The sequence below is a fragment of the Pteropus vampyrus genome, unplaced genomic scaffold (genome assembly GCF_000151845.1).
Source record: "Pteropus vampyrus isolate Shadow unplaced genomic scaffold, Pvam_2.0 Scaffold91, whole genome shotgun sequence".
NCBI lineage: Eukaryota > Metazoa > Chordata > Mammalia > Chiroptera > Pteropodidae > Pteropus > Pteropus vampyrus.
Window position 1 is genome coordinate 5,952,240 of NW_011888872.1, and position 13,991 is coordinate 5,966,230.

At 41.4% G+C, this 13,991-nt stretch overlaps 1 protein-coding gene across 3 annotated transcripts; it reads left to right on the plus strand.

Annotated features, from left to right (window-relative positions):
* The first annotated feature begins 2,847 nt into the window (after positions 1 to 2,847).
* GPR75 (G protein-coupled receptor 75) lies at positions 2,848 to 11,776 on the plus strand. Of its 3 annotated transcripts, none has more exons than XM_011363969.2 (2): positions 2,848 to 3,344; positions 7,579 to 11,776. In XM_011363969.2, the coding sequence occupies exon 2, from the start codon at positions 7,678 to 7,680 to the stop codon at positions 9,301 to 9,303; it is 1,626 nt and encodes a 541-aa protein (XP_011362271.1). In that variant the 5' UTR covers positions 2,848 to 3,344; positions 7,579 to 7,677; the 3' UTR covers positions 9,304 to 11,776. The 3 variants fall into 3 exon arrangements, with proteins under 3 accessions (XP_011362271.1, XP_023388638.1, XP_011362272.1); XM_023532870.1 differs by having other exon boundaries at positions 2,848 to 3,112; XM_011363970.2 differs by lacking the exon at positions 2,848 to 3,344 and adding an exon at positions 6,247 to 6,422.
* Positions 11,777 to 13,991: the final 2,215 nt, after the last annotated feature.

A 13,991-nucleotide genomic window follows, 5' to 3' on the forward strand; every position in this document is an offset into this window, starting at 1 on the left:
ATTTCAAGTGCTTTTTTGCCACTTGTGGCTAGTGGTTTACCCTACTGAGTAGCACAGATCAATGTTTTCATCAGAAAGTTCTTTCATCAGAAAGTTTGTTCAGCACTGATCTAGGTGGTTGTTTCTCAAATCAATGTGACAGAATCACATGAGGGGTTAAAATATGAATTTTAATTCATGCTCCCAGCTCATGATATTGATGCCGCATCCTGAGACTACCCTTTGAATGGTGAGGCTTTATATTGACCACTTCAGGTCTATCTAAGCTGTATGAAGCTATGCCTTAGCAAAGTTCCAAAAGTAGAACTTTAAAAAATATAAGATATTGGACCCACTATGTTCCTCAATCAGAATTTATCTGGTCGGGGTTCATCATCATCTAAAAGCTCCATAATGCTTCATTGTTGCAGCCAGGATTAAGAACCACTTAGAAGACCAAGGCCCACTAGAAACCTAAAAATGGTACAAATCTGAGTTTCTAATTATGTGCCCCATGTGATTCTTATAATAAGTTTGAAAGTTGCTTATTACCTTAATACCCCAATCTGATTATACTGTGAATTATTTAATTCCCTAAATTTTCTACCAGTAGCTTCAGTGAAAGTGGAGAGGAAAGGGGTGGATGGCTACTGTTGTCTAAGGTAGTTCTTAAGTATATGTTACATTAAAAAGAATGGAGAAGGACAGAGCAGGAACCGTGTTAAGGAAGGCAATAAGGTTTGGGGGGAGGGAGGATGAAGGCAAGCCAGTGTTTAGAAGTTCTCCCACTGAGCCAAGGTAGTTTTCTGGATGGAGGGAGGTGAGTGGTGAGAAGTGAGGAGAAAGCCTGTGTCTTTGAGGTAAGAGCTAATCTTTAGTTTCTGAATTGGACCCTTTAAACAGACTGCAAAGTATGTTTCAAAATTTAGGAGGAAAATTTACCTACCTATTAATATGAATGAATGTTAAGTTTTGGTCCCCCCATCTCCCCAAAATATAAACAGGATGAGAAAGCTGTTCTCAAATATTCAAAAAGGCATTGCCAAGCCCTTAAGGTTACAGGCCAATTTTGTAATTAGTAGTGTGGCCAGAAAGGACTACTGAGGAATTTTATTTTACTGAAAAAATTATTCTACATCATCTTCATAGTTATTTTGTGCACAAAGACCATGTCTCTTGATAATACAATTGTGTGAGCATTCCATTGTTGAACATCAAGGTTGTTTTCAGATTTCCCTACTACAAATTATACTGCAATGAACATTTTCATACCTTCATGCTTAAAATTTTTTCCTTCAAGTATTTCCTTAGGGTAGATTCCAAGGAGTGAGATTTTTGGGTCAAGAATCTAAACATTTTAATGGCTCCGATAAATGTTTTCCTCAAAAGTGCACATGTATCAATTTGCATTTCCAATGGTAGTGCGTATCAGAATGCTGGTTTCCCTGCAAATTGATAGCCCATTCATATTTTAACATAGCCAGCCAGTCCTGCTTGGTTTTTGTATTTTTGTTTTGCAGTTTATTCCATTGTTTGACTACTAAACCAGTGTTCTTTCAATTTGGCACATTTGGCTGGTACATTTTGTAAACATGATTATAGTAGCTTTAGGCTTGCTGATGGTAGTTAACGTTCTGGAACCTCAATGGTTCCTGATGTTTTCTAAATCTCTAGAATCCTTTACAACCTGTGAATTGGGTCGTGGCTTTTTGTTTTGTATTCTCTAGTATGAGATCATTTCTCCCATAGGTGTAACTGCTGCATTCTAGCCCAAACCTAGTGTAATCTTCCGTCATGGCCAAATGCTTGGAAATGAGCTGGCAATTACTTAAACAATAGCTAATTAATATGGAAGGAGATATAACTTTTGAGTTTCCACTCTCAATAATAACATTTTTCTGTTGATTATTTCTAGAGCCCAAAGCCAGCATTACTGACAACATAGATTAGAACTGGTGTATTGCAAGTGGTTGGGAATGGAGTATTATGTGGGAATAAACTGGAAAATTTTCTTGGAGTTATATCTAAACAATTCTGAGAGCGTTGTCAACTCCTGGACTGAATGTTTACTTCATAAATTATCCAGCCCTCTTATTTTTCTCTTGGTGAAAGCATGGGGTAACTGGGAAAGGTAAGTTATATTCATAAGTCATTTTTTGGTACTTATTGGTACTAACAAACAGTTGGGTTTAAAAAGATAAACTTAGCCATAATAGGATTTCAATAGCAATATTCTAAGTATTTCAGTAGAACAATTTTCTGGCTGTCTGGCACCAGGGTGAAGGAAAGGGCACTCAAATAGCATTCCCTCATTTCTAAATAATACCTCATAAGAGGGTTAGAATAATAAGACCTTAATTACCCAGAATAGCGAACTTACTTAGGAATGTTACTTGATGGTTCTGAGACTAAAATACATTTTATGAGTTCAGTATTTTGGACATGTGGATTTTAGAAGAATGAAAGGATGGTCGTTTTTTTGTATTCTTGCTTACGAAAATTTGGCTACCTGCATAACACCATCGTGGTTAAAGATTTTTTGTATTTAACATTAATGATGATTTCTTGACTCTTATTCACGTGGGTAGTTTCTGTTTACTTTGCATTTGTTTCCTTGCTAAATTCTCAGTAAATATTTTCAGAGAGCTGAGGGAAGGGGAAAAATGTAATTCAATTTATTTTACATTAAGGTAAAGTTAGTTTGATTTACATTATTATATTATTATAATATTACATTATTATTTACTATGGCTCAAAGTACCGAACTGGACGACGACGCCAGTTTATCATCTAGGAGAAAACGTATTAGCTACAGGCGAGTGGAGCGTGGCGCGCCGTTTGGGAAGCACCGGGAACGCGGGCGGGTGGGCGGCGGGCCAGGCTGAGGCAGACGTGGGGCCGCCACCCCGCCCATTGCACGGAGTGCCATGCCTCTGAGGCCGCGGGTCGTTGTGTGCCATCGCTGCCCCCACCCTTCGCCTCCTTTCTGCCCACTCCGCTCGCCCCTCTTCCTGTCAGCTCTCGCCTACCTCGGAGCCAGGACGCCCAGAACTGCCGATCCGCGAGTCCGAGGAGCCTCGCGCGGCGGGACCGGCCGGCCGCAGGGCACGCGGAGGCCCGCGGGGCGGCGAAGGTGCGACAGGCAGGCGGGACGCGGGGCCTGAGTGTCCGGAGGAGGGGGCGGCGCCCCCCGCGGCTCCGTGACTGCGCCTTGGCGCCCCCGGCTCGCCGCGGCTCCCGGGATGCGCGGAGGCGGCGGCGATGGCGATGATGTCTCCAGCCCTGCATCATCCCGGGCGGCACGCGGAGCTGGGGTCCGGGCTGCGAGATGGAGGAGGAGGGGCGCCGCTGCGGCCACCGGGCAGGTGAGAGGCCGCGGGCCCCCAGAGGAGGCGACCCCGAGGAGCGGGGAGGGCCAGGCAGCCGGACGCTGGCAGGCGAGCGAGGAGCGCGCTGCGCTGGTCCAGGCCGGGCCTTCGCGCACCTGCGCTCCTGGCGCGGCCTGCGGGGCAGCCATTTCGCCCCTTCTCGGCCCGCTCCCGGGCGCCACCGGGCTGTGGAACCCTTCCTCCACTACCCATGGCCTGGCGGAGCCCTCCTCACTCCACCGACACTCTGTTACAAGCTTCCCTGGCTTGGCCTAGGCCCTCCTTACCGTAACCTTCCCCATCCCAGGGAGCGCCTACCCATCGCTAGCCCCTAGCAGGGGTCGATCTCCATCCCCATCCCATCCCCACACTGGGGATGGGAGGGGGGCTCCCCAGCCTCCCCATCTCCGTCATGCACAGACTCTACCATACCCGATCAGCTGCTCCAGGCTTCAAGAGGTAGTTCAACTATGGACAAAGAACTTGCGCTCTGAAATCAGATAAATCTAGTTTGAATCTTAGTGACCTTGGGCAAGTCATCTAACTTCTCCGGGGTTTCCCAGGTCAATACAAATCCAGTGGGAATAGTAATACTACAAATCTTTCTCTCTGTGAGGGTTAGACTCTGAAAATGCCTGCCCTCGAGGAATTTAAGGCATTATTGGAAAAAAAAAAAAAAATGGGAAGAATCTAGGTCATGAGTTGACTTGTGAAAGCTCATCTAAAATGTTTTAATATGCACTAAAATATGAACACAGCACACTAAATTATCAGAGACTCTTTACACATCTTAATGAGAAGTCATTGCCACTACACTAAATCTTCATTTACCGTCCCTTGCTTACTAGTTACTTTAGGATCACTCCTCCTCAGTTGTAACAAGATGAGTATGATACGAATTCAATATGTGCTATTGAATATGCCTTCTTAAGACTTGTTTTCCAACTTAAAATTTGTCTGGTTTTATGACTTTAATCACATCTCTCTCCAGGACCTATTGATAGTCCCAAGATAAAGAGTAGCTTGTATGTTTGCATTGAAAAGAACCCTTGGTAACCTTCGTTTAACATTTAGGCGTAGCAAATAAGTATTCATTTATTCCCCTCCCTCAAATCACTGAGTTTTATAGTTCTGCCTTCATAACTTGGTTCCAAATAGTGATCTCAGCCTCCTCTTTATTATAGTCCCAAAATTAAAACTAAGACCTGAATTTACTTTCCCTCCATTTCCTTTACTGCTCAAGTTTCTCTGCCAAAGCCTGTACTTCTGTCTTTGGCTTTTTCTCCCTTTTCTCTTCTCAGCTTCTGATTCCTAACTTTTCCCCTAATTATCCCAATAGGAATGATTATAATTACTTCATACCAGAACCATAATCACCAACCTTGACAAAAAAGTACACAGAAGTGTGTGTGTGTGTGTGTGTGTGTATTCAAATGTTGGGTTCCAAGAACTTTGAGTTGAGAAGAGATTACAATACCTACACTTCATAGGATTTTATTGAGAATGAAATAAAGTTTAATAACTTATGTAAAGCTCCTAGTCTAAGTGCCTGGCATGTAATAACCACCCAATAAATTACAGCTGTAACTGTTTTCTAACCTGGTGACCCCTTTGCCCCTTTGATTCCTTTGCTCTTCTGTTTAGCATGATGTTTAGGAATGCCAGCTTTAGAGAGTCATGGCTTTGGTTCAAATTCATGCTCTACCACTTTAAATTAGGTGCTCTCTCTGACTCAATTTCCTCATCTGTAAAATAGAGATAAGTTATACTAACCTTCTCAGGGCTGTTAAGAGGATTCGATAAGTTAATAGCATGGAGCACTGAGAACAGTGCCTGGCACAACATAAGCACTCAATAAATGATACTGATAATTATCTTCCTAACCTAGACTTTCCTTTTTTTTTTTAATCTATCGAAAAAAATTTAAATTTATTGCAAAAATTATAACTATAAAAAAATGACATTTGCTCTCAACTCTTCTAAATATTTTTTCCTCCTGCCTCTTACCCTTGACAACTCCCTTCTAAATATCTCCTAGCCTGGAGTCTTCATAACTTCCATCACCCCACTTCATTATTACCCACTTACTTGCTATTTCTCTTAGCATCCTAATTCCAGACTCTTCATCCTTGTAATTTCCACAAACCAAATTCCTGCTTCTTTTTTCAACCCTGTTCATTTGCCTTTTTCCAAAGAGGAAACTCCTGGGGAAGAGGGGGTTTGCTATAAACAATAGTATCACCTCTCCGTTCTTCCTGTCTCCTCATATTGGCCTTTCTCTTCTACTTCTCTTTTCACCAGTTAGCTCCAATCCTCCAATTCACAAACTAACAAAAACAGTAAAAAGTTGTCTTTTTCACTATATAGGTATCAAAAAGGGTTCAGAAACAGGATATGATCTTAAGTGAAAACAATAAGCTATCCATTATTACATTTTTTAAAATTCCGACCATTAAGAAACAAAAGGTCAGGAGTTGTATTTCCTCTTTCACAGAACTTTTATTTAAAAAAAAAAAAAGGTGCAGAAAAGTTGGTCTCACTTTCCAGTGGAGAAATTCACTGGATATTGTCGTGATCTTCACTATGTGTCCATTGAGAACATAGAAGTGGTTATCTTCTATCTTTCTGAAGGACAGCAGTTAGTTGTATGGATCTCCCCAGGACTGAAATTTGTTCTGATACTCACTAGCATGTATACCATACTTGTTATTGAATGCTGAGAGGCTTCTGTGTTGGGTAGTCCATAGCTGCTGCTTGGAGCCCCCAGAAATCCCTCACTGACCTGGCTTCTTCCTCTGTATCCCTCTGGCACAGGGTTAACCTCCAGCACAGCTAGAGGCCTCTGGGACCCAGCTTGAGCGAGTGGTTATATATTCTGAACATCACCCCTGGACTTTCCCAGTGCCATTGGTTATTCCCGAAATGCTGAATTAAAGCAAATACTTTTCGGTTGTCAAGAGCATTGTACCTGTCTCCAAGGAACGACTTAGGCTTTCTCTCTTGGAAGCATCTTCAGGAGCTGGGTGGGCACCAGGCCACTTGGGGGTTTGGGATTTGGAATAATAGAAGATTTGTGTGAGTGTACTTTAAATCTTGTTGCAAAATAGGGGGTGGGAAAAGGTTAAGAAAATAAAGGACCCAGAAGACAAACATTTTATTCTTTAAAAGTCGAGCTGTATTTTACTCATGTTTTTTACCCACAGTGCCTAGCATGAAGCTGGCATATAGTATAAGCACATGATAAATGTAAACTGAGCGAGTGAATGCATGAGTGGGTGTATGCTTCTTGCTTCATCATGAGGATATTTTTGTTGGAATAATGATAACTCACATTTATATAGCAGTTTAGAATTTAGAGTGGTGCTTTGCACCTTGTAAATCTCAAATATAACTCCAATACCCTTCATTACTTTCATTTTCCCCTCAATGTTGTCCTACACAAAGTTTTTTCCAAAGGAGGGTATGGAGTTGGCCAAGAAATCACAAGCAGGGAGAAGAAATACTGGAAAATAAAGGATTCTTCCTAAGGAAAGAAATAGGATTTTTAGTGATTTGTGAGGGTTATGTAAAGGGCCACAGTGTACTTCATCAACACCCTCTGCTTGTATCTTAAGCACGTGAAGTTGCTTGCTTCAGTCCTGTTGCAAAGACCTGCTTGCCTTCTCGCAGCCTGTCTGTCCCCCACTCCCTGCCCCTCACCGGCTAGCTCCTCCTCACCACAACTTTCTTCAGCTTCTCTCAGCCTCCACTGTGGCTTGGATTAAGTTCCCCCTCTCTTACTTCCATAGCACCCTGCTATCATCTGGTTTACCACATTAAGCTATAATTACGCAGTTAGGTTGATGTCCACCTAGACTGTGATCTCTCCAACAGAGAGATTATGCTCTCATGTCTCCAGTGTCTGGCACCAGTGTTTCTAAAAGTAACATCTGCACACCCTTCAATAAGAATCTCTATGGGTGAGGCCCAGGAATCTGTTTTATTTTAAACCTGCTTTCCAGGTGATACTTAAACTAATTTGAAAATCACTGTGTCTTAAAACCTAAAATTAGCTGAATGAATGTATTTTGAGGTGTTTGTGTCTTTGCTGTGTTTGGCTTTGGGAAGAGAAATACCTTCTGTGCACTGGGTCAGAGCTGAAAAATTCTAGTGCTTTTGTCAAAGATCATGAGGTCACTGTGTTTTTTACATTAATTCTTTTTTGTTTTCATGTATGCATTTTCGTGTGCAGGCTTTTTGCCTTGGGTCTCTTTTGTCACACATCACTCACCTGTGAGTTGAGGCCTTGACTCCCTTCCCACAGAGAAGGAAGTGTCCTTTCTCTCTAAAGATGAACTCAACGGACCACTTCCAGGATGCTCCCAACACCTCTTTGCTCCACGTGCCTCACTCCCAGCAAGGAAACAGCACTGCTCTCCAGGAGGACCTCCAGGGTTTCATTCACACAGCCACTCTGGTGACCTGTACTTTTCTACTCGCAATCGTCTTCTGCCTGGGCTCTTACGGCAACTTCATTGTCTTCTTGTCCTTCTTTGATCCAGCCTTCAGGAAATTCAGAACCAACTTTGATTTCATGGTTCTGAACCTTTCCTTCTGCGACCTCTTCATTTGTGGAGTGACGGCCCCCATGTTCACCTTTGTGTTATTTTTTAGCTCAGTCAGTAGCATACCGGATGCTTTCTGCTTCACCTTCCATCTCACCAGCTCCGGCTTCATCATCATGTCCCTCAAGACAGTGGCAGTGATTGCCCTGCACCGGCTCCGCATGGTGCTGGGGAAGCAGCCTAATCGCACAGCCTCCTTTCCCTGCACCTTGCTCCTCACTCTGCTTCTCTGGACCACCAGTTTCACCCTCGCCACCCTGGCCACGTTGAAAACCAGCAAGTCCCACCTCTGCCTCCCCATGTCCAGTCTGATTGCTGGAGAAGGGAAAGCCGTGCTGTCTCTCTATGTGGTCGACTTCACCTTCTGTGTTGCTGTGGTCTCTGTCTCTTACATCATGATTGCTCAGACCTTGCGGAAAAATGCTCAAGTCAGAAAGTGCCCCCCTATAATCACAGTCGATGCTTCCAGACCACAGCCTTTCATGGGGGCACCTGTGAAGGGAGGTGGAGATCCCATCCAGTGCACCATGCCAGCTCTATACAGGAACCAGAATTACAACAAACTGCAGCATGTTCAGACCCATGGATACACCAAGAGTCCCAACCAGCTGCCAAACCCTGCAGCCAGCCGGCTCCAGCTGGTGTCAGCTGTCAATCTCTCCACGGCTAAGGATTCCAAAGCAGTGGTCACTTGCGTGGTCATTGTGCTGTCAGTCCTGGTGTGCTGTCTTCCACTGGGGATTTCCTTGGTGCAGGTGGTTCTGTCCAGCAATGGGAGCTTCATCCTTTATCAGTTTGAACTGTTCGGATTTACCCTTATATTTTTCAAGTCAGGATTAAACCCTTTTATATATTCTCGGAACAGTGCAGGACTGAGAAGGAAAGTGCTCTGGTGCCTCCAATACATAGGCCTGGTTTTTTTCTGCTGCCAACAGAAGACTCGACTTCGAGCCATGGGAAAAGGAAACCTCGAAGTTAATAGAAACAAATCATCCCACCATGAAACAAACTCTGCCTACATGTTGTCTCCAAAGCCCCAGAAAAAATTTGTGGACCAGGCTTGTGGCCCAAGTCATTCGAAGGAAAGTGTAGTCAGTCCCAAGATCTCTGCTGGACATCAACTCTATGGTCAGAGCAGCTCAACCCCCATCAATACTCGGATCGAACCATACTACAGCATCTATAACAGCAGCCCATCCCAGGAAGAGAGCATCCCACGTAACTTACAGCCAGTAAACTCTTTTAAAGGATTTGCCACTTCATATATCGCCATGCATTATCACACCACTAATGATTTAATGCAAGAATATGACAGCGCTTCAGCCAAGCAGATTCCAGTCCCCTCTGTTTAGAGTCCTGGAGGCTGGAGAATCTTGTGTAAACTGTTTTTGTTTCTGATACTAATTGATTTCTTTTTTTACTTCGTGAGACCAGTAGTAGATCAAAACTTAAAGATTCAGCTAAACAGTTGGTGGCTTTGATTTTCTTTTGTCTAAAGTATTAGCATCTATTGTTTGATTTGTGATTTATTGACATTTTAAGATTTGATGTAATAGTTTATTATTTAGATTTTTACCCTGACCTGTGGTCCAGTCTTTTGTACTAAACTTTTAAATAGATGCCCAGGAAGGATCATGCTACTGTGTTAAAGTAAAGGAAGAACTGATTATGATCATTTGAGTCAGCGCTATGGGTCTTCAAAGTATATATTAGTTAGATTTTTTTAAAGAATGTGAAGGTATGATCTTTACTGAGGTGTTATTTTTATTGATTGAATTATAAGTTTTGATTCTTTGAAGTATTGAAATGGGGAAACGTACACTTTTTTCGTAACAGGCTTATTTCAATAAATAATATATTGTTAAAGCAGAAAATAAGAAATATATTATCTATAACTATCCTTATCAAAAATACACAGGCATTCAATACTTCCCTTTTATAAGACAGTTAGCCAAGAATATAGTATTAAGATGATTTCCATTTCTTATTATAGACATTATTATTTTGTGTCAATTGAGTATATAGTTCTTTTTAAAAGATGTTTTTGCTTGATTAAAGTGAATTACTCTGTTTTGGAAAGATCTTACCCAAGAACCCTAGTGAAGAGGACTGCACCTCTGGTAGAAGTGAGCTATTATTCCTGGGAGGGTCGGCACTAAAATGTGGTCATCTCAGTCAGGGTGTTGTTATGTGGGAAGCAAGCTAGACTGTTACGTGTCAGATGATCTTTATTATTGCTTAAGAACACATAAGAATGAGATTGTGAGTGTTTGGATTTATGCTTTCCTTCTGCGTGAGAATGGTTTGTTAATAACTTGACAAAAAGTATGCAAGTAACTTTTTTGAAACATTTATTTTCTTCATTTATATGTTTCTACCATAGGTTATATGGTAAAAAAATTCTTCTGATGATCTATTTTCAATCTAATCGTGCTCTCTCCCATTAATCTTAAACTGGAGATGAGCAGTAAGGAAAAATAGATTAAATATTTCTATACTGAAAACTAATTTTATTATATGTTCTGTGATCCCTAGCCTAACAACTGTAAAGTCAATTTTTATGTAAAAGTATTTTCATCAAACAGCATTTGAACTTGTTACATTTTTTGAACTGTAACTGCTAGACACAAGATGAGCATCAAGATATAAAACCTATCTTTATAAGTTCTATTCAAGAATAGTTATTATAGACTGGAAGGCACTTTGTTCCTTTAGGTAAAAGGTATTCAATTTATAGCACCCTCTCTCTCTCAAGCTATTCCCAAGTGCAGAGGTCATGAGAGGCATGGAGAAGACAAAGAAGATACTCAGCTAGTACTCTGCTCAGCCTCATTTTACAATTGTTACCTTTCCGTATAAACCAGTCATTTCTATTTCTGAGATTAAACTATGACATATGAGTTTCATTTTGTTTTTAAATTCACCTTTTAGGACTTTCTCCTTATCTCCCTTTATTTTTGCTATAAATTTTCTAATAGAAGAGAAAATATCCACTCACATTTTTTTTTTGTAATCGAATGCTATATCTAGAAGTCACTATGACCTGTTTTAATTGTACTTTTATATTTTTAATATAACAGTGTTTTCATTTATTAATACTCCCATGAGATAGGTTAGTATATCGCCTCTTTGTAACAAAGAATTAAAATATATATCCTCTCCCAAGATCATTTGAAATATTGTGACAATTTAGGAATCAGACTTTTGTCTAAATTCAAAACTTGGTGTTTATTCCAATAAGCCAAACAGCTTTATAATTAATAGCATTAATCAAGGAGATATTTCATACTTTTTAAAGTGTGTGTCTCTTTTCTGGCCAGGCATTTCAAATGTGATTCAATAAATGATTTTTTTAAAAGTAATTTCCACTAAAAATGACAGGTTTCCTGTGTGACCTTTGAGATGACTTGACCCCACTTTGGGTGGTGAAAATCATACCATAAAGAAAACTAAGCATGTGCATATGAGGTATTCAGTCTCTTAAAACTCATTCATCAAGAAATTATTGATTTACCTTGCATGAAAGATGTAGTGGGCTAGATTCTTAGCCCTCCTCCATATCTGTATCTATGTGTAGATATAGATAGACATATATAAATTCTCTCTTCATAAGGGCTAAAATGAGAACTTCAAGTAATGAGAATTCAGTTGAATATGACTAATTAGCAGGGTATATTAGTTCTCTTGAGGCTTTACTGTGATGCAAAATACATGTGTATGTCAAACATTTTATAATTGTTCTGATGTTAACCATTAGGCCAGATTTGTATAACTGATGCTTTTAATGTTATTTCAAAATAATGTTTGGAAAATAAAAATATTGAAAATCCTAACATTTCTGAACATCAGATTGCAGTACTATGACTTTTGTGTCCAATCATTTAAAAACTATCAGAGAATAGTAGTGATCATTATTGCACAATGGATAACAATGTATTGAAGCTCAGAGAGAGTTATTTTTCTTAACAAATGAAATAACTTCTTTTGACCACATTTTGTAGCATGCATGAATGCTCAGACTAACCAAGAATAACTCAAAAGGTTAATTATTTACTAAACTAAATTTCTCACCCAGTGGGAAAAGTCCTGACTAAACATTTCAAAAACTTCTTTAAAATGAGGTTAATCTGAAAGAAGATACAGAATTTTGGAATTTTTAGCTTATCAACCAGATTTCTAAGAATCAGAAAACATTAAACAAAAAAGGATTGAATGAAAGAAATTAGATGTCTACTAAATAATTAGAGGGTCAGGGATCTATGACGGATTTCTAGGAAAGATTCCACAATAAACACTGACCTGCTCCAACTAGGAAAGGAGGCCTCCTTGGACTTTTGACTTCATGGATACCCTGTTGAAGTAGTTATTCAGAGATCAGGAACCTGCTGCCACTGTCACTACCTCCACAACTAAGCCTCTTGACACCTCTAAAGCAAGTGGCTGAACACCGAAACACTGCTGCAGAAAAAACTTGGCATATGCATTTGGTTGGTGAAATCCAATTTGCATTTAGAATCCTAGCTGCCCGAAAATCTGGAAAGGTGTAGTTATAGTAAAAAGGTAATCAAAAAGGAGGTTTGGAACAGATTCTTCAGTTCCAATCTTCTCTGTCCACTATGGTCCACCTTTTTGGTACTCAACATTTGTATCCACAGCTCTAGCCATTCTTCCAAATAACAGCAACAGCAGTAAGACCATTCTCCTACTTAAAATAATGCAACTTCTCTCATGCAAACAAAAGCATGCCTCCTTTCCTCCAGCCTGGCTGCTTATGTTATCTTTTTCTATATTTTTGGTGTTTGGCAGTTTTAATATGATATGTATCTCAGATGTGACCCTAGGTGTTGTTCTGGCTCAGACAGAGCTGGCCACTGGGTATGCAGGCTGGGGTTTCCTGGGAGAGGGCCTGCTGCAGGCCAAGTTCAGCTGCAGCCTGTTCCCTGCTTGGGGTCACTTGACATGAGCCACCAAGCAATCTTCAGATGACTGTCACCCACACTGGCTTGTAACTGCCTCGAGAGGCCGAGCTGCAAACTGAGGCCAGCTGCTGCTAGTGCCAGATGTGAGGCTGCTCAGCAAGAGATATGGGGCACTCCAAGGCAAGATGCTGCTCATTTAGGTTTTGGGTACCTTTGAGAGATTTCAGGGAAGTCCTCAGTATGAGCCAAGACAGACCATTTGTATGGAAAGTCCATTGGAAGTAGCTTGGGCTGGGCCTGCATGTTGGGAGGGGTGGAGTCTCAGGGAAGCACCAGGGCTAAGGAACCAGTGTAAGCAATGTTGATGGAGACTCAGAGATGGCCCCTGCCTGCGTCTGCAAGCCAGGCAGGGAAGGGCTCAACAAAGGAACAAAGCTCTCTGCCAGCACTTCTATTTGGGAGAGAGCTGCCCCTCTAGCCCTTATCCTGGAGCCAGACAACTCAGTATCTCTCCATATGTCCCTGACACCTTCAAGCTGCCGCCCCAGAACTGGAGCTCAGAGTGAGTGAGTCCATCACCAAGTAAGTCCACACGTGGGGCCCTTAAAGGAAAGTCTTCCACTTCCTCAGCCCTCTGTCTCGCTTAACCACAATCTCTGCCGGTTTTCACAGCCAGAAGTTGTGGGGATTTCTCCTTCTGGCACTGGACCCCTGGGCTGGGAAGCCTGGTATGGGGCTAGGACTCCTTGCTCTTTCGAGGCGACTTCTGAAACTGAGACATATCTCCCGATTCTCAACTGCCACACGCAGGTGTGGGACAAGCCCATTTCATGTCTCCATCCCTCCTACCAGTCTCAAAGGTGACCTCTTCTGTGTGTCCCCAGTTGTAGGACTTCTGTTCAGCAAGACTTCAGGCGACTCCTAATGATGGCTATTCTGTAGTTTCGTTGTAATTTTGATGTTATTGTGAGAGGAGGCAAGCACAGCTTTTGCCTACTCTGCCATCTTGACTCTTGTTTTCTTTCATTAATTTATTTCTTTCCTTCTACTTTCTTTGGGTTCATAACATTTTCGTTTTCTAACTTCTTAAGTTTGATACCTATCTCATTAATTTTCAGTTT

Bases quoted from the DNA above. Each gene is read 5' to 3' on its own strand.
- GPR75 (XM_011363969.2), top strand. From the start codon at position 7,678: ATGAACTCAACGGACCACTTCCAGGATGCTCCCAACACCTCTTTGCTC.